This window comes from Heloderma suspectum, chromosome 4 (genome assembly GCF_057233095.1).
Source record: "Heloderma suspectum isolate Gila_16-S chromosome 4, 16-S_ref, whole genome shotgun sequence".
In the NCBI taxonomy this organism is placed as follows: Eukaryota; Metazoa; Chordata; class Lepidosauria; order Squamata; family Helodermatidae; genus Heloderma; species Heloderma suspectum.
In genome coordinates this window covers 118850214-118873650 of record NC_139461.1, presented here as the reverse complement: position 1 = coordinate 118873650, position 23437 = coordinate 118850214, and the positions used below count along the sequence as shown (strand labels likewise).

Below are 23437 nucleotides of genomic sequence, written 5' to 3'. Positions count from 1 at the left end.
GGGCGAACGAGAGCCAGCGAAGGGGGAAAGTGCAGGACTAGCTCAGTTGAGCTAGGACGCGCGCAGCCTCGCACGTCGGTAACAGCATTCCGTAGCCCCCCAGCCAGACGAGTCCCCCGCACACGCTGCTTCGGCGCTGCGATGCAAACGGAACTGCTGCCGGTGCCGCCGCCGCCGCTCCTCCTTCCTTTCCCACCATGCCCGGGTGTGTCACGTCTAGACGCGTCCCCCGCTCCCTTTGGAACGTTGCCGGCGCCAGCGTTCGGGCCTTGGAACGTTGCGTCGCCCGGCGTTCGATGTCCCTGCAACGGCGGAGATTCCCGCGTTTGGGGTTGGAATTTTGCGTTTCCTTGAGCGTTCCACGGCGTTGAAGCTCGTAACGCCAGTCAAAATGAGCAACGCCGGCGGCGGCGAGCAGAGCTCCGGACACGACGGCAGCGGGACCAGCGCTCTCCGTCCGTACCCGACGTTGCCCGTCTGGGTGGTGGAAGATCATCACGACGTAAGTTACATGCCCATCGCCAAACGAGATGGAAAAGTGGGTCCGTTGAGTTGTAGTTGTACTTAGAGTAGACCCATTGAAATGAAAGGGGCTTAAGTAAGGCTAACCTTGGATACAGCCCGTCGCGTTTACACTCATGGCGCAATCTTATGTGCATGTACTTGGGAGCCAAGACCCAAGTAGCGCATGGGGATGGTTTGCTTCTGAGTAAACAGGGCCGAAACAGAGATTACTTGAAAATTGTTTTCTAGCCGCAATTTCTTTTCATTTTTATGTTAGAGTAGGTGCAGGGGGCTGGTCTGGATTTTAAAAGTCTCACTACCCACCATGCTAAGGTCCTGATCCAGATTGGGACCTTTGTGCCTGCTGTTGAGTAAAAATGAAAAAAGATTTTGCTGCTTGGCAGATGTGATCACTGCCTTGTTGTGGCGAAGGGGCTTACGTAACTCAGTGAAGCCATAAGCTATGCCGTGCAGGGCCACCCAAGACGGACAGGTCATGGCGGAGAGTTCTGACAAAATGTGGTCCACTGGTGAAGGAAATGGCAACCCACTCCAGTATTCTTGCAAGAAAACCCCATGGAACGTATCACAAGGCTAAAAGATATGATGCCGGAAGATGAGCCCCTCAGGTCAGAAGGTGTCCAATATACTACTGGGGAAGAGCAGAGGGTATTTCCAAGTAGCGCCAGAAAGAGTGAAGCGGCTGGGCCAAAGCCAAAAGGACACTCAGCTGTGGATGTGTCTGGTGGTGAAAAGAAAATCCGATGCTGTAAAGAACAATATTGTTTCGGAACCTGGAATGTCAGATCAATGAATCAAGGTAAGCTGGAGGTGGTCAAACATGAGATGGCTAGATTGAACATCGACATCTTGGGAATCAGCAAATTAAAAATGGACAAGCATGGGCGAATTTAATTCAGGTGACCATTATATCTACTACTGTGGGCAAGAATCCCTGAGAAGAAATGGAGTAGCACTCATAGTCAACAAAAGGGTGGGAAAAGCAGTACTGGGGTACAATCTCAAAAACGATAGAATGATCTCAGTACAAATCCAAGGCAAACCATTCAGCATCACAGTAATTCAAGTCTGTGCCCCAACCACTGATGCTGAAGAAGCTGAGGTTGATTGGTTCAATGAAGACCTACAACACCTTCTAGAACTAACACCAAAAAAAGATGTCCTCTTCATCATAGGGGATTGGAATGCTAAAGTAGGAAGTCAAGAAATCACCGGGATAACAGGCAAGCATGGCCTTGGTGTACAAAATGAAGCAGGACAAAGGCCAAGTTTTGCCAAGAGAACACGCTGATCATAGCAAACACGCTTTTCCAACAGCACAAGAGGTGACTCTACACATGGACATCACCAGACGGTCCATATCGAAATCAGATTGATTCTGTACTTTGCAGCCAAAGATGGAGAAGCTGTATACGGTCAGTAAAAACAAGACCTGGAGCTGACTGTGGCTCAGATCATGAGCAGCTTGTTGCAAAATTTCGGCTTAAATTGAAGAACGTAGGGAAAACCACTAAACCGTGCAGGTATGACCTCAATCATATCCCTTATGAATATACAGTGGAGGTGAGGAATAGATTTCAGGGATTAGACCTGATAGACAGAGTGCCTGAGGAACTATGGACGGAGGTCCGTACCATTGTTCAGGAGGCAGCAACGAAATCCATCCCAAAGAAAAAGAAATGCAAGAAAGCCAAGTGGCTGTCTGATGAGGCTTTACAAGTAGCTGAGGAAAGAAGGGAAGTGAAAAGCAAGGGAGAAAGGGGAAGATATATCCAACTGAATGCAGAGTTCCAGAGAATAGGAAGGAGGGACAAGAAGGCCTTCTTAAATGAACAATGCAAAGAAATGGAGGAAAACAATAGAATAGGAAAGACTAGAGATCTTTTGAAGAAAATCGGAGATCTCAAGGGAACGTTTTGTGCAAAGATGGACATGATAAAGACAAAGAAGGCAGGGACCTAACAGAAGCAGATGAGATTAAGAAGAGGTGGAAAGAATACACAGAACTCTACAGGAAAGATCTGAATGTCCCTGATAGCCATGATAGTGTGCTCACTGAACTTGAGCCGGACATCCTCGAGAGTGAAGTCAAGTGGGCCTTAGGAAGCATTAGTAACAACAAAGCTAGCGGAGATGACAGTCTTCCAGCTGAGCTATTTCAAATCCTAAAAGATGATGCTGTTAAAGTGCTGCACCCAATATGCCAACAAATTTGGAACACTCAACAGTGGCCACAAAACTGGAAAAGGTCAGTTTATATTCCAATTCCAAAGAAGGGCAATGCCAAAGAGTGTTCAAACTACCGCACAATTGCGCTCATTTCACATGCCAGCAAGGTTATGCTCAAAATCCTACAAGCGAGGCTTCAGCAGTATGTGAACCGAGAACTACCGGAAGTACAAGCTGGGTTCAGTAGAGGCAGAGGAACTAGAGATCAAATCGCCAGGATTCACTGGATCATGGGGAAAGCAAGAGAATTCCAGAAAAACGGCTATTTCTGCTTCATTGACTACGTTAAAGCCTTTGATTGTGTGGATCACAACAAACTGTGGCAAATTCTGAAAGAGATGGGAGTACCAGACCACCTTACCTGTCTCCTGAGAAACCTGTACGAGGGTCAAGAAGCAACAGTAAGAACCAGACATGGAACAACCGATTGGTTCAAAATTGGGAAAGGAGTACGACAAGGCTGCATATTGTCACCCTGCTAATTTAACTTATATGCAGAGTACATCATGAGAAACGCCGAGTTGGATGAATCACAGGTCGGAGTTAAGATTGCTGGGAGAATTATCAACAACCTCAGATACGCAGACGATACCACCCTAATGGCAGAAAGCAAAGAGGATCTCAAGAGCCTCTTGTTGAGGGTGAAAGAGGAGAGTGCAAAAGCTGGTTTGAAACTCAACGTTAAAACGAAGATCATGGCATCTGGCCACATCACTTCCTGGCATATAGAAGGGGAAGAAATGGAAGCAATGACAGATTTTACTTTCTTGGGCTCCAGGATCACCGCAGACGGTGACTGTAGCCATGAAATTAAAAGATGCTTGCTCCTTGGGAGGAAAGCTATGGCAAACCTAGACAGCATAGTAAGAATCAGAGACATCACCTTGCCAACAAAGGTCCGTCTAATCAAAGCTATGGTTTTCCCAGTAGTAATGTATGGCTGTGAGAGCTGGACTATAAGGAATGCTGAGCGCCGAAGAATTGATGCTTTCGAACTGTGGTGCTGGAGAAGACTCTTACGAGTCCCCTGGACTGCATGGAGGTCAAATCAGTCAGCCCTAAAGGAAATAAATCCTGACTGCTCATTGACGGACAGATACTGAAGGTGAAGCTCAAATATTTTGGCCACCTAATGCGAAGAGAAAACTCTGGAAAAGACCCTGATGCTGGGAAAAATTGAAGGCAAAAGGAGAAGGGGACGGCAGAGGATGAGATGGCTAGATAGCATCACCGATGCAATGAATATGAACTTGAGCACACTCCAGGAGGGAGTGCAAGACATGAAGGCCTGGCATGCTATGGTCCATGGGGTTGTGAAGAGTCGGACACGACTTAACGACTGAACAACAACAACAACTGTTTTGGCCCATAGGGTTGCACAGTAGAAATCCCAAGCACATTCCCAGCCAATTCAGTGGTACTTGGCAGCATATTTTGCTTAGGACGGTAGCTTTATTTAGGAACAAGTCACATTGAACTGTGGGGATTTGCCTTTTGAGAAATGGTATATAAGAAGCAGATGCAAGTACAGTTGTGAGAAAAGGAAATGAGTCAGCCACTTGTTCCACCTAATCCTGTTTTCCAGTAATGGTCCCTACTTTCTGGTGTCTGTGCCTGCATGCCTGATGAACTACAGTTTATGGATGTTTTATCAATAATCATACTGCATTGACTTTACTTGCTTTGCCCCTGCTCGTATACCCCTCATTTCAGGTTCTTCCTTTCATTTACCGAGCCATTGGTTCAAAGCACCTTCCTGCCAGTAACATCAGCTTTCTCCATTTGGATTCCCACCCGGATCTTCTTATCCCAGTAAACATGCCTGCAGATACTGTGTTCGACAAAGATGCTTTGTTTGGGTAGGTTCCCATCATCTCTGTCAGCATTGTTGACGAAAAGAATTTTGTATGGGTATGAATGCAGGAGTATTGCTTAGTTGTGCAATATGAGAGGAAGCCCTTCAACTCCAACGCTCATTGCCACTTTCATGTGGATTATGCACAGAACCACTTACTGGCTTGCCAAATCAGTTGAAATTACCAAAATAACTCTGGTTAAAACAACAACAACACACAGTTTAGGGTGCAATCCTATGCATGCTTAGGATGCTGGGGAATGCTGGGAGTTGTAGGACTTTTTTTCCTGTCTAAACTTGCATAGGACTGCACCCTAAATTTAATGTGGCTCTTTATTTGCCTTAAGCAAGATAGTCTTCTGCGTGTGTGTGTGTGTGTGTGTGTGTGTTTTATCATAATGGCCAGAAAGGGGTATCTGAAATATACAGATGCTCAGAAGTTCACACCAAGAACAGTTCTATTAACATAGGACTAAGGGCAGAACTACGCATCATTCCCTCTGTTTCTCATGTTTCTGCCGTTGCTGACGTAGCCAAAATGATATGATCTACACCCAAGAGCAAGGTATCTGAAGACTTAAAAGAACCTGAAGTTTGCACAAGTACAAAAAATCTTTAGGCAAAAAACCCCAACAGCTTAAAAGGGTGGGTGGAGGGTCACAAAAACAGCCCAGTGAGGACTGAGTATGCTCAGTAGCCACGGAACACTGACTTGACTATTGCGGGAGGAAGGCAGGGAGGAGGAAAACCGGGTGGGAGGGGGAATGGAATGGAGTATTTTGGAAGAGGACGTGGCTGGCTGGAGCATTCACACTTGTCTTGTATATGAAATGCAAGCTCATTCTCTGAGTGTAAATCCTTATGTAGCTGAAACAGCACCATCCACAACATGACAGTGGTTTGGGCAGGCTTGGGGGAACCCTGAAGTTTGCAGAAGTACAAAACATCTTTATAAACATGTTCCCCTAAAGGGGAAGGGGACCCCAAACAGTGCAGTAATGTGGTCAGTGGCCAGAGAGTGCTTGTTGATTGATGGAGAGAGGAAACATGGAAAGAGGGGTGGGGAAGGAATGGAATATCATAGACGGTCATGGGTTGATGGCACCCTGAACAGGAGCATTCCACAGAGTAACATTTTATTGTCTTGTTGCGTTTTTTTCCACGACTCTTTTTACAGACTCTTCAGGTGCAATCCTATGCATGTTTAGACAAAAAAAAGTCCTACAACTCCCAGCATTCCCCAGCCAGCATGGCTGGGGAATGCTCAGAGTTGTAGGACTTTTTTCTGTCTAAACATGCATAGAATTGCACCCTTATTTTACAAAATGAAGCTCGAATAAGACAAAAGGCAAGCCTCAGGTATGTGATTAGCATGATGTGTTGTTTGGCTCTAATGTTTTCCTTTTTGTAAGTGCTGTATGCTGGAAATACCTTCATTACAATAATATTTGCACCCGACATTTTCAAACAGCGGTAGACATCCCAATCCATATTTTCTTTTTACAGTGAGCTAAGTATTGAAAACTGGATCATGCCTGCTGTTTATGCTGGTCATTTCTCACATGTGATATGGCTACATCCAGCTTGGGCTCAGCAGATTGAAGAAGGCACCCATCATTTTTTAGTGGGCAAAGACATCTCCACTACTACAATAAGGTAACTATGGTATGTGTGTTTTTAGCAGTGTTCGAAGAGTTCAATTTAGCGTGTGCCTATGTGCTTCCATCTTCGTGGTTTCCCATAAATGCTTCCCGATCAACTTTAGTTAGACCGATAGCACGTTTCTTTCACAGAATGCACATTACTGTATAGAATCTGTGTAGCCCAATCCCATCACACCATCAAACAACCTGGTTCACACCATCGAGCAAGCCATTACATGCGAACTGGGTCATTCGGTGTGTTTTACTTATTTTTTATTTACAATATTTACCATCATTTTTTATTTACAATATTTACCATCATTTTTTATTTACAGTATTTATATACCGCTCCACATCAAAGATTTTGGAGCGGTGCACGACAAGATAAAATAATAAAGCCCCATAATTAAAACAATTAAAACATTTTAAAAGAACAGATGAAAAGACCAGCTGGAGGGAGCAATCCTATGGCTGCTAGTCAGAGGCTAGTTGGCCCTGGAATATGTGGTTTTCCAGGAACCGACCTTCCCCCCTCAGAAGAGGACCGCGGAGTGGCCAGACCGAGGCATTCCGGGGTGGGGAAGGTAGAAATGCTGGTATGACACATCCTATGTGTCGTCTAGCAGCCTCCTCCCCCACTCTGCCTTCCCGCAGCTACACAGACAAAATCAGCTGTCTAGCCGCAGATGTAGGGCAGGAGAAGCCCTTCCGTGCTTCTCCTACCCTGCATTGGATAGTTCAGAGGCAGCCGCCTATCTCCGTAGGATTGCGCCGTTAGAGAGCAATCCTCTGTCCCTTAGAAAGACTGTCGGAGCGATAGGATAGTTCGGATTCCTGGATCCGAGGCCGGAGACAGCTCTCCAACCTCAGATGTCCGAGCTCCCCGCCCCCTCCCCCTTACAGTCAGCATGGAGAGAACCGTGCTGGCTGCCTCTCCGAGGTCGCAAAGGCAACCTCAGACAGGACGGAAAGGGTGTGTTCCCGTGGGCGGGGCGGGGCAGGGAGGAGACTGGGCAGGCTGACTAAAGAGGAATTCTTCAGCCTCTGTTCCTCCCCACCGCCACAGCTAGATGGGCGAAAATTCCCTTCTAGCAAAAATGCAAAGTGTGGGGAGCGCAGTGGCAAAGATTGCCTCCTCCAGTCCTCCCACTCTGCATTGGATGGCTGTAAGCCTTCGAGTTCGGAGGCTTACAGCCATCCCCACAGGATTGCACCCTTGATTTTTTCCTCTCAAATATTTCAGGTTAAATATTTGTGGTGTCTTGGGACAAAAATTAACATAGGGTACTTTTCTTAGCATAGTTTACAAAATACAAGTAAAATAAATATGCTAAATTAGATCAATCAGGGGCAAGGTTGGGCAGCTTGTGGCCATCCAGATGCCTACAACTCCCATCAGCTCTAGCCCGCATAGCTAGTGCTGAGGGATGATGGGAGTTGTAGGTCAAAACTTCTGGTGGTCCACCTATCCCTGCTCTAGAGCATCAGAACACTTTCCAGTACAAATGGAAAATCTTCCTATGCAAATTAACCTAATCTGCATTGGAAGACGTTCCAGAAAATTTTCCAGTGAAGTTTTTTTTCTAGAAAATACACATTACTATGGGGTATTCCTGGGGTATTAACTGAAAGCGGAAGTGGTGAACAGGTGGGAGGCAGCATGTTCGCTCCCTTTGGGGCAGTCCTGCCAATTCCTGGATTAAGCAACCGAGAAATTGGCCATGACATGTGGACCAGGTCTATATATATTTACTGAGTTGAATGGGGCTTACTCCCATGTCAGCACCTAGAGCCCAGTCTATGTCTGCATGTAAGTTTCTGCATGTAAGGTAAAATCACCCAGAGTTCTGCTAGTAGGTACTCTTCTAGCTTCTGCGCACACCTGGCCTAAAGTATCTACTGGATCATCTCAGGGTGGTGTGCAGTAGATTAGCAGGATTTCTAACTCACAACTTTTTAACCACAGCAGAAACATAATGGCACCACTCCCCTCCCATCATACTGCTGAAACGAAGAAAGGTTGAGGTAACTAGGAGTGGATTTGCGTGTGGAAGTTTCTGCTCAGTTTTGGCTCTCCAAACAAATTCTAGGGCACAGAACTCTCTAATTCTAAGTGGATTACTTTTGTACTAGGCTCTGGCTGGTAGATCTCAGGGATCTAGCAAGAAAACCAAAGAGGGTCCCACAAGGCCAAGAACTCTGAGGCCAGGAGTGGGCAGACAACAGCATGGCGGCCAAGTAAACATTCCTGAGGAAGGTATTTCAAAGAGAAGACGCTGTCCCTAGCTACTTGCCACTTAATCTCTCAAGGCAGTGGCACCCAAAACAAGGCCTTGGATGACGATTTCAGTGAATGGAAAGGTTTATATGGGAGTCCAAACAGTGGAGTCCCAGATGAAAGGGGCAAACAACAGGTGAGGGTTGAGATGAGGACACCAGGAAGAGGTCCTCAGTTATGGAGTCAGGGATTTGGAACAGCCTCCCTAAAAGAGTACACTTGCACCCTTCACTGCTGGTTTTCAGGCAGGCAGTGAAAGCTATCGTATTTAAGCAGGGTGGTCTTTTTAGTACTTTGATTCTTAACTGCTGCTGCTGTTTTGCTGTGAATTGTTTTTGCTTTGGGGCTTTACATTGCCTTTTTATTGTATTGATACTTTTGTAAGCTGCCTTGCTTTACTTGGTAAAAAAGTGGGGTAGATAGCAACCTGGAATAATAAAAGAGGTTGTGTGTCTGTCCACCAGTGCTATAGCACCAAGACCATGAAACCTAGACACCTGAAACTTGACAGACCCTTCCCTTAGGGGCAATAGGGGTGCATCATGGCAGGGGCCATGCTTAGGGGTACCAGTGGACATGTTGTTCCCACTTCATCTGAGGGAAGCCATGTCCAACTCTCAGAGCTGTGTGAGTTTGTTGGAAGCCTTTGCTGTATCAAACTAAGGGCTATTCCTACCTGTGCTAAGTTGGGTCCATTCACTAGTAATGGTAATTAAAATAAATTATTAAAATAAGGGTCAATTAATTTCAAGCTCTGCTTCTGGGCTTTCCAGAGGCATCTGGCTGGCTAATGTTGGAAAGACATGCCAGACCAGATGGACCCTTGATCGGTTCTAGCAAGGCGTTCCTTATATTCTTGCCTCCTTACTTGAAATTACTCCAACCTGCTGCCTTCCAGATGTGTTGGACTACAACCCCCAGCATTCCCCAACCATGCTGGGTGTTGTAGTCCGACACATCTGGAAGACACCAGGTTGGGAAAGCTGCACTACACAAATGCAAAGAATTATTGTTATTGTTGTTATTATTCCAGGGTTACAAGCACTGACTATTATTTCCTTTCCGACGGCCTTTACGTCCCTGCCAGTCAGCTGGAGAATGAGAAGTCTCTACATCTGAGTGTCTGCCTTGTGAATCCCTCCGAACCCTCTGACAACCGGGAAGAAAGCCGAGCTCTGCCTTCTGCTAAGAAGCTCAAGTTGAGCGGAGACGACACGGCACACGCCGCAGTGGCCTCTTCATCGAAGGCCGCTGGTGCTCTCCTTGCCCGCAACTGCGTGGATGTGCAGACTGAAGGCTTAGAAAAGGGAGTCCCTGTGCATGAAAAGCTGGCCAGCTTCCAGGCACCCTCTGCGTCCTGCTCCTTTGGAAATCACACGTGCCAGACGACGGAGCTTGTCAAAGACGTTCTCCAAGTGTTGCAAAAGGGGGCTGCTTACGTTTTAGATATTGACTTAGATTTCTTTTCTGTTAAGAATCCGTTCAAAGAAATATACACTCAGGTAACTATCAAGCTGCAATTGTTTTTTAGTCAAATAATCTCGTAATTGAATTGGTTTTTTAAAAACATTTTAATCTATTTACAGGGTCCCCCCACCCAAAAAAGTAGGCATCAGATGTTTATTTTTAATACAAGTACTTAAAAAGCCATGGATGCCAGCTTACGGGGTCTCTCTCTCTCTCCCTTGCTCATGTAAAAGTGAATACTTCCCCTTAGAATCTAGATTGGAAAGGGCAGTGTGGAGGTTTTGTTGCAGCTGTGGCAGCAAAAAAAAAAGCTGTTTTGCCACCTGTTTTCAGCAGCAAACTGATACAAAACACTACAGTGGCCAGATTTAGCTAGCTTTCAGTTCTACGGGTGGTAGTAGGAGGTGTGTGGCCCATGGTAGGAGGGGGTCGGGAGGGGGTGAGGATGGCTCCCAGAGTTGCCCACCCTGATTAGATAGTGCCTGTGTGACATGGCATGCATCATTTGTTTAAGGCTTTTATATCCTGCTCTTCATAAATACTTATCCCAAGGCAGTTTACAATGGAAATTGAAACAAAAAACAAGAATGATAGAACATACGATAAAACAAAACCAATAACACCACACAATCAAGTCTCCATAAAAACAGCAGAGCGGGGGAACTTCATTTATGATGTTGAAAATATAAAATTCCTTCCAGTACTTAAACATCTCAGTTTTACTTTTTAACAATTTGTTTATTCATATGCTAAGTTATGCAGATGTAATGAAAACGCAAATAATTGATGTAAGATTTTTTTTTAAAGAAAGAGAAAAAACGTAAAGTTGCTTCATAGATGGTATCTTGCTCCAGTGAAATTGAGTTTTATGAACCCTTTTTCATCCCCTAATGGTTGGAAAGGATGCATGGAACGCAGGTCCTTCTTTCACATGGGGGGCTTTGCCCCAATGCATCTGATTTTTGGGATCGCATTTTTAATCAGATTTCTGTTATTACTAAACAATTAGTTCCCAAGACCCCAGTACTTGCACTCCTTTCCCAATTTATAGGTACAAAATTGTTAACATAGAGGACTTATAATTTTCTCTTTAATAGCAGCTTACAGTAGCAAGGGGGTGGAAATCTTCAGATTTTACTTCAGTGATTTGGTATAGTTGTGTATGGAAGCTTGCCCTGATGTAAAAGATAACTCCCAACTTACCTACACAAAGGGGCATACTGATTCTGAGGCATATGATACTACTTGACTTCCTTCTGTCACCCATGTATCTGAAATCTCCTAATGAAGATTTAACCAGAAAGAAAAAAAGATGACCGGTTTAGTAACGAAGTAGGATAAAGTGACTATGCCATTATCTTTTATATGTGGCAAGTTGGACTTCGAGCAAAAGGTTGCAATGTGGAGTCCTTTTGTTCAAGGTTCTTAGCAGCTGTGCCTCCTTCCAGGATATAGCCTTGTGCGTGGATGGTACCGTTTTGACTGTACAAGGAGCTACACCCAGAGAATTGAGTTTGCTATTGGTATAAATACTATATAGGATCTTCAACAGGATATTGGGCTGTTTATTTCACAACTTGCCAAACAAAATGGCACAAAATCACATAGAAATAAGGGTAGGTGTTGTTTTCACCTGAACCACCTCTATCTGTGTAACATGGAAATGTATTTTTAAGCTAGAAAGGAGACTTTTCTTGTGCATAGATCTTGAGGAAGATCTTTGCTATGTGTGGTTAAGGCTGCAATCCTATGCCCATGTACCTGGGAGTAAGCGCCATTGAACTCAGTGGGACTTACTTCAGAGTAGACATGTACAGGATTGCACTGTAAGGGCACAATCCTATCTAGATAGGAGGCGACCGCCTGTCCAAAGCAGGGCAGGAGAAGCACGCAGGGGATCATTCCCTCCACACTCCTGCACTGCTTTTTCGGCTAGACAGCCGCTTTCGGCTGTCTAGCCGCGGGAGCACAGAGTGGGGAGGGAGGCTCCAGTACGACACATAGGATGTGTTGTACAGGCAGCTATGTTCTCCCTGCCCTGGAACACCCCCAGCCATGCCCCTTTCTGGCCACTCCGCGTCCCTCTTAGAAGCGCGGAAGATGGGGCTGTTTCATGCTGCCTCGGAGGCAGCATGGAAGTGGGGGGAGGTCGGTTTTCCAGGAACTGACCTCGGAGCACGGGCTCCAAGGTCAGTTCCGGAAAACAGCATATCCTATGGCCATCTAGCCACTGTCTAGCAGCCATAGGATTGCTCCCTAAGTATCTAAAGTTTGGGTTTGCTTTTTGAGAGAGGCATCCCTTGAGCTCGGCCCTGCTTTGTGCTCCTTGTATTTCAATTAAAGGAGATTCCCTAACCTTCCGAGGCATAATGAACAATGATGCTTCTTTTAAGTAGGGAAGTAACAAACGCAGTATAGGCCCAACATAACACAAGACTATGTCTTCCTTTATATGTTTAATATCGACCAGTTGCTTGATTCCCAAAATTTCACCTCATTGGTGGCAATGAAAGCTTGCTTTCTTTCTTTCTTTCTTTCTTTCTTTCTTTCTTTCTTTCTTTCTTTCAAGTGGTGGGGGTGGGGTGTTGGAATTTTGGGAACCAAATGGCTGAGGGGGAAAGGTTTAAACCTCCTTCCTCCCACAGCTTGGTGGTCCCTATCCGGAATGGGACCACACACAGTTGCTCTCTCCCCATGCAGTTGGAGGATAAAGCCCAATAAGGTTCTATTGTATTATTGGTGAACTGGCAGTTATGATATGAGAACAGGGAGAGGCAAAGAGGGAAGAGAGATTGGATTTTTCAGAGCTGAAGCTCTTTGTATCATGCATGGAGATCTATAGTTGGGTGTATATCAAGAAATCCAAAATGGCTATACCATCGTATATTTTAGTCTTGATATAGGAACTGGGAAGGGAATGTGAGTGCTAGACAGAGTATACACTTGCTTAGGCATTCTTGATTCTTTGGGGGCTACAAGTCTGAATTTCCATGTACAAAAAATTGTGACATGAATAAGTCCTAAGGAAGGCTGTAAAGAAGAAACTGCTCTGACACTTAAAAGCATAGCTGCCATACTTCAGTTGCAGATGCTTCTAATATTTTCCCCCTTTTCCTTTCTTTAAAATAGGAGGAATACAAGATTTTACAAGAATTGTACAGTTTTAAGAAGCCTAACAGCAATTCATCAGAGGTATGTTGTTCTTGCTGTGCACTGGAGAATGAGGGAGGTGGGCAATTAATCTTGTTTATCTCAGAAGGTTTATGGGTGTTGGGGAGAGAAGGAGTGTGAGGCGATAACTGTGAAAAACACTTAAGCTGGCCTGCAATTACGCTAGGCTGATTGCTGTGCAGTGGTGCCTTAGACATGATTTCTTCACAAAATATGTTTCTGCAATTTCCATGGTGCTTCACCATGAGTGCAAATTTAATTTATACCAACGAAAAGTTCATTTGCTGAGGTGAGACAAGACATAAAGTGTGGCTTTTGATTCCCACAGACATAGGCATCTTTTCTCCCACATAATTTTGTCTTAAATTGGGCTTAATTTTTGGTAGTTTTATGTTAGGATGTCAATGTTCATCTGTTTTGAGAGAGCTACTGAAATTGGAGCACTTCGAACACTGCCCCTAAAATAATTTAAGCTCTTCAGCAGGGAGACCAGTCATGCCCCCCTTCCCCCAGTTGGTGACTGTGATGGTAACACTTGTCAAAAGTGACCATGCCAGTCATGTGTTCAATAGGGAAATCTTTCAAACGGTGTTCTCCATGAAGCCCAGCGTTGCGTATGAAGATCTGTAGATTGGGACCACTGGATGTGATCCAGAGGAAATCCCCTCCAGCGCCTCTGAAATCAATGGGATTATGGAGCTTGAACGTGTGCTTAACAGCTCTGGATTTCACACATACTTTGGTGTAGGCGACTTTCTTTGGATCATGCCTTTTTGACTGACCTACTGTGGTCTGCTGCCCATCATAGAGTTAAGCAGGGGTGGTGTTGACACACAGCATCTTCAGGCAAATTTCATGGTCTCAATGTTCTGGGGTGGGGGCACTGGTGATGCCTGTCCAGCATTCTCTTAAAATCATCATCATCATTATTCCATTTATATCCTGCCTTTCTTCTAGCAAGGAACCCAAGGCAGCTTGCATCATCATTCTCTCCATTTTACCCTCACAACAACCCTGTGATAGGCTGAGAGTCAGTGACTGGCCCAAAGTCACCCTGTGAGCTTCATGGCCAAGTGGAGACTAGAACCCATATCTCCCAAGTCCCAGCCCAACACTCTAACCACTTCCCCACAACTGGCTCTCCCTCCCTTCCCAGCACCACAGAATTTGAGTTGCTCCGGGACATGGGTGTAGGGGATGGTCACCACCACGTAATCGCGGCAGCTCGTATGCTTGGGCCCACAGAGTGGCAGTTGGCCGTCGAATTAAGGCTCCGGTTCACTACTGTTGTCCAACTTCTTTCTGCTCTAATGTTTCAAGGAAGACTTGCTAGACTGCGTTGAGAATCGCATCCACCAGCTAGAAGATCTAGAAGCAGCTTTTGCCGACTTATGTGATGATGACACCGAGGAGAATCTGAAAAGATGGGCTTCCAGTCCTGGGTACAGTAACCGCGAGGACTGCGATGCCTGAACAGGGCTATTGTGAAAAGTTAGGAAAGTGGTGCTGGGAGGTAACGTAGGCAACGTAGGACTTGTTTGGCGTGAGGGTTGTGCCGTGTTAAGGAGCAAGAGGATAGGCTTAACTGGCTGATAAATCCCAGCATGAATCCTCATGAGAGGCCACAGGCGCTAACACCAAAAAAGCCCTGCACTTGCCATCCTTGAAAAGTGCAGTACTTCTTCTGTGCAGGCAGTTCACACAGAATCAGTTGCAAGACTTCCATTTCACCAGCTTCAATTAGGTACCTGTGCTCATATGGAAGTTTGAGATTCTGGGAGCTAGTTCTTGACACTGAGATCTAGATGGATTTTCTGACAGAATTCTACCCATACCTGTCCAGATTTAGAATGTGTGTGTGTGTGTGGGGGGGGGTGTCACAGTTTACAGAATGACACAGTCCATGAGATCCTGACTGTTGTATGTCACTGTTCTTAGCCTTGTTCAAAGCATTTGTATGGAATTATTTCATTCAAAATTAATTGCAGATTTTGATGTCTGTGTTTTTATCCCAGGATGAAGTCTCTTGTTCAGCTTGTGCATAGTTTGAAAAATCGAATGGGAACCCCTGATTATGAGATGGTAAACCTATTTATTTTATAGAATTTCTAGACCATATTTTTGCCATGTGAAACTGGAAGCCTAGATACTGGTGGCTTTTGGATGTCACAGTAAACCATGGTTTATTGTGACAGAAATGAGCCTAGCCCCACCCTGGCCTTGTGCTCACCGCCTCCCTTCCTCCAGCACAGCCATGAGGAGATCGGAAGTTTGTTTGCTGTGGATTGCGTTTAACCACAGTTGAATATTACATCCAAAACCCGGTTAATTTTAACTGTGGTTTATTTGAAACAAGCCACCTTTATAAACCACAGTTTGAAGTTGACTTGTTTCAGACAAACCATTTGTGTGTGTGTGTGTGTGTGTGTGTGTGTGTGTTTTCAGACAAACCATATTTAACCACAGTTTATGGGTTTGGACAGAAGGACAAGCCTCCATTGAATTGGTGCTTGGGGAATATCGCTCAACCCACTGGATTCTCCAGTATGGAGTGCCACAGGGGTCAGTTCTGTCCCCCATGCTATTTAACATCTACATGAAACTGTTGAGTGTGGTCATCCGGAGTTTTGGAGCATGTTGTCATCCGTATGCTGATGACACACAGCTCTATTTCTCCTTTTCATCTTCTTAAGGTGAAGCTGTGGATGTGCTAAATCAGTGCCTGGCTGCGACAATGGACTGGATGAGGGCTAATAAACTGAAACTCAATCCAGACAAGACTGAGATCCTGTTGGTGGGTGGTTCTGCTGACCGGATGGAGGGTGCTCAACCTGTTCTGGAAGGGGATTTCACTCCCCCTGAGGGAGCTGTTTCGTAGCTTGGGGGTTCTCCTACAGCTATCTTTGTCACTTGAGGCTCAGGTGGCCTTAGTGGCACAGAGTGCCTTCTACCAGCTTCGGTTGGTGCCCCAGCTACACCCCTATCTGGACAGGGATAACCTGGCTTCAGTTGTCTATGCTCTGGTAATCTCCAAGTTAGATTACTGCAATGCACTCTATGTGGGGCTGCCTTTGACAACGGTTCAGAAATGCAGCTTGTACGAAATGCACCGGCCAGATTGATAACGGGGACCAGAAGGTCTGAACATATAAGACTGACTCTGGCCCGCTTGCACTGGCTGCCTGTATGTTTCCGAGCCCAATTCAAGGTGCTGGGTTTAACCTATAAAGCCTTACATGGCTAGGGACCGCAATACCTGACCGAGCTCCTCTCCCGTCACGAACCTACCTGTATACTACTCTCAACATCTAAGGCCCTCCTCCGGCTGCCTACACTGAGGGAAGCTCGGAAGACGGTGACAAGGGAGATGGCCTTTTCAGCGGTGGCCCACAAATTTGGAATGATCTCCCCGACAAGGCCCGCCTGGTGCCAACATTGTTATCTTTTAGGTGCCCGGTTAAGACCTTTCTCTTCTCCCAGGCATTCGACAGTATATCATAAGTGTTCAATCAATCCTGGAATGTCTTATGGTTATGGTTGTTTGTTTTTGAGGTTGTTTGTTTTAGATGTATGTTTCTTTTGTGTATATTGACTGGTCATGTGTTTTTTATGTAAATGATTTTTAATCTCTGTATATTGTATTTTTAATATTTTTAATCTTTGTAAACCGCCCAGAGTGCTCCGGCTATTGGGCAGTATAGAAATGTAATAAATAATAAGCAGGAACCAAAATTTCCACACTCTTCCTCGCAGCTGCATGGGGGTGGGCAGGAGTGCACACACTGGGGGAGGTATGTTCATGCCAATCACAGTAAACCAGTGGCGGCTGGTGGCTCCTTTGCCAGTGGGACGGTGAATCCGCCCTGGGTTTCAGTGAGAACTCAAAAGGAGCTATCCAAAATGCTGAACCCAAAACATGTTAGCACCTTGGATAGCTCCTTTATTATTGGCTTATTGTGACATCTGAATGTGGCCATTGTGTCTAAGCCAGTTGAATCCATTCTGAGGTCTGATGCTGACAAACTGGTGTGCGCTGTCCAAACTCGGGATCTAGAATCTTAAACCCACAAGTGCATCAAGTATTTTCTCCTTTTCATTTTCTGTCCTCTTACTGTGGTTTCTTTACTTTCCGGTTCCTGAGTAGGGTAGGGGTGACCTGCTTTGTGTCTTCCATTTTTCAGGTCCATCAGGCTGGCCTCACGTGCGATTACTCAGAAATTCCTCACCACGTTAGCACCGAACAAGAGATAGAGCGTCTTGTACAGTCCGTGAAACACCTCTTGAGAAACTTACCAAAGCCGACTCTTGTAACAATCGCCCGGTAAGCCTTAGTACGGATGTATCGTGCTGTGCAGCCCGGTAGGCTGAACATGCCGAGATGCCCCTGCAGCCACAGTGGCGCAAGCCATGTTGGACCCTGTTTCAGCTCTGCACACTTTGGGGATAGGGATATTCACAGTAGAATCAGAGGCTTGGTTCAGACATGACGAGGTGGTTCGCAGAATTCTAGTTTAGTGCAGCCTTCCCCAGCATGGTGCCTTCCAGATGTTTTGGACCGCAGCTCCCAATATTCCTGACCACTGGCCATGCTGGCTTGGGCTGATGGGAGTTGAAGCCCAAAACATCTGGTAGGCACCAGGTTAGGGGAGGCTGCCTTAGCGTTTCAAGAACAAGTCTAGGTGAACCTCAAGCTTGTGCACTCCCCCTCTGCCCTCTTGTTAGGAAGAACCAACCAGGATCTCAAACCCGAGTTTGGTGTAAGACCTTAAGAAGAGCCATGCGGAATCAGACCAAGGGTCCATCTAGTCCAGCATTCTGTTCATACAGTGGCCAACTGGCTGCCGACCAGGAACCCACAAGCAGGACATGAGTGCAACAGCCCCCTCCCTAACCTGTGGTTAGGTTTGTTCTCCCGAACCATAGTTTAAACATAGTTTTAAAATCAAAAGCAGAAGTTTTAGATTTTGTGAGTCTGAAATCGGGAGCAGGGAGCCATGGTTTCCAATTAACTCTGAACCAAGGAAGAGCATTCAGATGCTCAAGCTGACCAGACTTGATTTTTCTTGGAAAGGGGCATCTTTAAATAATGTAAATAAAGCAGCGGGGGGCGGAGGCGGTTGTGGTTTTTTAAAGGTTCATTTGGGCTGTAACTCTTTTTTAATTTGTAGAAGGGTTTCTTGTATCCTTTCTAAAATGGTGATATTGGAAACAAGGAAATTTCTGTATAGGAGGCCCCAAGGTGAAGATTTCTAAAAATGGAACATAAATCACATCCAAATTCACTGTATTATTAATTAATAATCATAATGTTTCACAGACAATTTTTAAGTCTGCTAAATAATGAGATAGAAATACTCAGCGTGATATATTTTGTCTTTTTCTACAAAAATATTGAAGGTGGCAACCAAAAACATATAACGTTTAAAACAATTAGTAGACAAAAATGGGGATGATGAACCAAATCAAGATGCAGGCTGCAATCCTCACTGGAGCTGAGAATAAACTCCAGTGCACACAATGGGTCTTACTTCTGAATAGGCATATATAGGGTTGATCTGTCAAATAATCTTGTTTTAAAAACACCTGTCTGTCACTGGGCGGTATTCAACTGCATCATTCCATTAGTGCAAGTGACTTTGTGCTAGCGGAAACTAGGTTCTGAACGATGCGTGAGAGGAGGAACCAACTAAAGCTACATTTGCTCAAGCAGTTGTGCATTACACTGGCACAAACCGTTGCGCATTACAGTTGTGCAGGCATTTGCACACTCTGCTTGCGCAACCTGTCGTACGACCGATTGCAGAGTGGACAGATTCAGCGGAGCTGTGCTGGTGCTATTTGAGTTTGTGGAATGACACTGTTGGATACTGCCCTAAGTGCTTTTCTGCAGGGGCTATTTGTTCAGCTATGCTAGCAAAATTGTCTCGCTTTTAGTATATCCAGTTTTTCATCTCTCAGGTAAAGTGTCAAACTGTATAGATAAATTCAAATGTCCCACTGACTTGAATGGAATGTACTCCTAGGAAAGTGTGTTTTAGCCCGAGTTGCCTAGGGGAGCAGGGAACCTTAGTGTGAAAGCTGAAATCCTAGCTTGGGAAAGAGAGGGAGAAAAATAGACTGATCTGCTGAATCATTATACCAGTGATCACCTTATAGCATTGTTCTTTGCAGTAAACCTAAAGAAGTACCACCACTGTTTGCAGGTCTAGCTTGGATGATTACTGTCCCGCCGAGCAAGTTGAGCTCATACAAGAAAAGGTCATGAATGTGCTGAGCTTGGCATATGGCACGCTGGATGTTCACTTAGAGTACTTGGAAAATGCATGTCCCACCGGAACGAATTCTTCCTCCATGGCGTGATGGATGCAGCTGTATTCACGGATGCAAAAACTTGATATGATGAAGGTGTTTCTCTCTGCGGAATGGCATCCTTCTGGAATCAAACACTTTCTATGAGGTTGGACTCTGTTTGTGACACTCGCCACCCAGACCTTTTTTCTTTTTAAAATAAACTTTCTGTGGTTTGCTTATAAGAAGAGGAAAAATGACCAGGAAATAGGTCTTCCTGAAATTCTGCAGGTCTCTTTGTACAAACAAGCATTTGAGGAAGAGATCTCAGATTTTACTCTAGCATTATTGAATCGATTTCTCAGTTCATTCTTGTTGAAAATACTGTGGAAAGATTTGCATTTTGCTTTAAAGCCTTGACCATCCTGGCTTTTTGTTTCTTGTATGTTTTATTATTTTTTTTAAAAATCACCATTTTTCAAAGAAGCACCTTCATGGGGTTATCCCATTTTATTCTCGCAGCAAGAACACTGTGGTGTAAGTTAAGCTGAAATATAATGGCTTGTCCAAGTTGAGCCATTGAGTTGAGTAGGATTTGAATTCAAAACTCCCCAGTCTTAAGTGTAACATTTTACCCACTATTTCACCCTGAGTTGCATCTTCAAAGTTGAGAGATTTCTTTTTAAGAAATGATAACATTTGTGTGTGTGGGGGGAGATTTTTTCTTTTCTGGAACCCTAAGCATTCTTGCTAAGACGCAAGCCCTAATGAACTTGGTGCCATGTACTTCTGCATAAATATATTTGGGACTGGGCTATTCAGCGAAGATTCCAAGGGTGTATGTTTAAAACACCGCTTTTATATGTGACTAAGATGAATGGTTTTATTGTTGTAGTGTAAAAGTTAAGAACAGGCAAATGCCTTTAGAAAACAAAAGTTGCTACCCCTGTTTCTTTGAGAGTGTGGCAGAGAGATTTAGCAGGGAAAGCTTTTTATTTCTTGCTAGCATGGAGATAAGTGGTAGAAAACACTTCCTTTGATAACCGTGTGTCAGGCTCCCGTAAAAAGCGTAGGAGTAGGTGTAGTTTTTAGTCAAGTGGCAACCCTACAATAAAGTCCCAGATATTTCTTGTGATTCTGATTTTTCTGCTTCTGAAACATGGGGAGTGCATTTATTTTATGGTTGAGCAACTCCCCTAGTATTTGATGCCCAGATTGTGGTTGGTCGTCTTACGACTCTTGGAGCAAAGATTTGCAAACTGTCAGAGAGAGAAAGCAGTGGTGTTATCCAGATGAAGATATTTAGCATCTCGAAGGTGCTTTGGAGGAGCCAGTAGTCTTCTCTCTCTATTACATGGGCAATGGAGGTACAGAAAATCATGACTTGTTTAAGGTCACTTGGTTTAAGGTCGCATGGCTCAGATGTGCCCTGAATGGAGGACTTCCTGGTTTATATTCTTCGCTGTCATGTTCCACCAGGTCTTCCACAGTGCAATTGAAATAAAGACAGAGTGCTCCACCCAACATCATGGGAGCACACTTGTGCTTGGGCAGTGGGGCTTCCCCTTGCTCCCTGCTCTGGAGGGTCCCTCAACCCTTCAGATCAGATTTTGGGCGAGGCGGGGCAGGTGGTGGTGGCTTATGTTCCACCAATGGTTTCCACTCTGCTGGCCGATGGACAGTGTTGGATACAGCCCAAAGAGTGGAGCTAGCAATGTTCTTATCCCAGCTCGAGGTTAAACAGAGGAATTGTTCAATGCTGGACAGTCCCACGAAAGTGTTCCGTTATTTACCATAGTGAGTACATTAAATCTGTAACCACAGATTAAACTGGTTAAATATCTCCAAAGTAGTAAAATGGAACTATTGGAGAACTCATTGTCCTTCTCACCATCACCACTCTGCTTTCATCAACAGCTTAATACTCAAATAACTCTCCTCTAAGGTACATGGATAGTTTTATTCATCTACTTATAATTACGTATGCTTTAGATGCTGTACTGTTTATTAAAAATTATTTTTAGGTCATGTTTAAGGGTCAAACCCTTCGCCAACCTGGGACCCTCCAGTTGTTTTGAACTTCAGCTCCCATCACCCCAACTTCAGCAGGGCCAGTGGTCAGGAATGCTGGGTGTTGAAAACATCTGGAGGGGCCCCATGTTGAGAGAGGCTGGTTTTAAATAGAAGATTGCAAATACCCTTCCTGGATTTTTTAAAAAGGTATCTTCCTGTAGCATTGGTCTGTTGTTACTGTTTTATATTACCCTGGAGGGAATATGGTCCTCAACAGAAAAAATAGTTTCCCTGCCCTACCCTGAGGCCACTCCTTTCCCCAACTTAGTTTGGGACTAAGTATAGTTTGTATAGGGATGAAGGAAACATCCCTGTTTAAGAACATAGCCATGCTGAATCAAACCAACGGTCCATCTGGTCCAGCATTCTGTTCACACAGTGTCCAACCAGCTGTTGACCAGGAACCCACAAGCAGGACATCAGTGCAACAGCACCCTCCCGCCCATGTTCCCCAGCAACTGGTGTACATAGGCTCATTGCCTCTGGTACTGGAGGTAGCACATAGCCCTCAAGACTAGCCTTTTGATAGCCTTTTCCTACAGGGATTTGTCCAGTCCCCTTTTAAAGCCATCCAAATTGGTGGCCATTACTACATCCTGTGGTAGCGAATTCCATAGTTTAACTCTGCGCTGTGTGAAGAAGTACTTCCTTTTATCTGTTCTGAATCTCCTACCAATCGGCTTCATAGGTTGAGCCTGGGTTCTAGTATTTTGAGAGAGGGAGAAAAACGTCTCCCTTTCCACATGCTCCACACAATGCATAATTTTGCACACCTCTGTCATGTCTCCCCTTACCCTCCTTTTTTCAAGCTAAATAATCCCAGCTGTTGTAACCTGTTTGTTTAAGAAAAGCTCTCAATCTGTACATTTCAGAATTATTAACTGTAATTCTTTATCTATTCACTAGATGGGTCACTTTACACAGAGTTTATTGATTTGTCTCCTCTCTTAGGAAGCAATGAGCTGCTTTAAGAACAAGGAACTTGGTTAGACCTGCCTCATGTTCTGATTTAAAAGAGATTTATGGGAGCTATGGGTTGGGATTGAAAGGGTTTATCATCTTGCCTTGTTTTATATTTCGCATGCTGTGCAGACAGCACTTACTTGCTGTTAATGTAAATTGGGCTTACACAACATCTCTCCTACCAAATTAAACACAGCTATACCTCCTCCTGTGTAAGACCTGCCAATTGCTTGGTAAACCTGTTAGTTGTGTTGCCTTCTGGGGATCTGCAAAAACAGGAGGTTTGTCAAGCACCTGGCTGGCCACAGTACATGGCTGACAGGCTCCATATGGTTTGCTGGGTCTGAGGTGGGAAAGAAGATGAGAAGCAATAGCTGGTGACAATGGTGGTGAGGCAGTAGGGGGCCCACTGAGTTTTCTTTGCCCAAGCGTCCTCACAAATCTAGACCCTGCACTGAGGCCTAAGGTAGATGACTGAGAAAACTGGCAAAGAAAGCTGGACAACTGTACACAAAAAATAACATGGCAAACGCAGGCACTGAACAATGGCAATTTAGTTTTGCAATAAACACACTGTGCTGCGTTTTCATGTCTAAATTGGGTATGCAAATTTCACACAGCAATATGTATTTGTTTGGTTTTATGGCAACCCCTAATTTGAGAGAGAAACCTCAAAACTAATACTTAAAAGTTTGATTCTGCAGTCACAGTCTGTAAGATATTACAAAGAATGCAGAAGAGGTGACCCCTGCCTACAGCACTTCCAATCTGCATTTATCATCTTGTATTCTGTTTCTGAACTTTGGGAGAGAGTGCCCGCCATTATGTAGTGAAAACAACAGCATTCACACAGAAGAGGGAGGTTGACTGCGCGGGGTGGGGTGGAGAGTTCATGAGACTTGCAGAAGTACAAAAAAAAATCCTATGGGGGGAAAAAGCACAAGA

The 23437-nt window shown here is 44.8% G+C and overlaps 1 protein-coding gene across 1 annotated transcript; it reads left to right on the top strand.

Annotated features, from left to right (window-relative positions):
- The first annotated feature begins 234 nt into the window (after positions 1-234).
- On the top strand, positions 235-22698 carry C4H5orf22 (chromosome 4 C5orf22 homolog). Its single transcript, XM_084850552.1, has 9 exons — positions 235-502; positions 4468-4613; positions 6116-6265; positions 9564-10032; positions 13127-13189; positions 14489-14610; positions 15184-15250; positions 17350-17489; positions 19372-22698. The coding sequence occupies exons 1-9, from the start codon at positions 392-394 to the stop codon at positions 19526-19528; spliced, it is 1425 nt and encodes a 474-aa protein (XP_084706678.1). The 5' UTR covers positions 235-391; the 3' UTR covers positions 19529-22698.
- Positions 22699-23437: the final 739 nt, after the last annotated feature.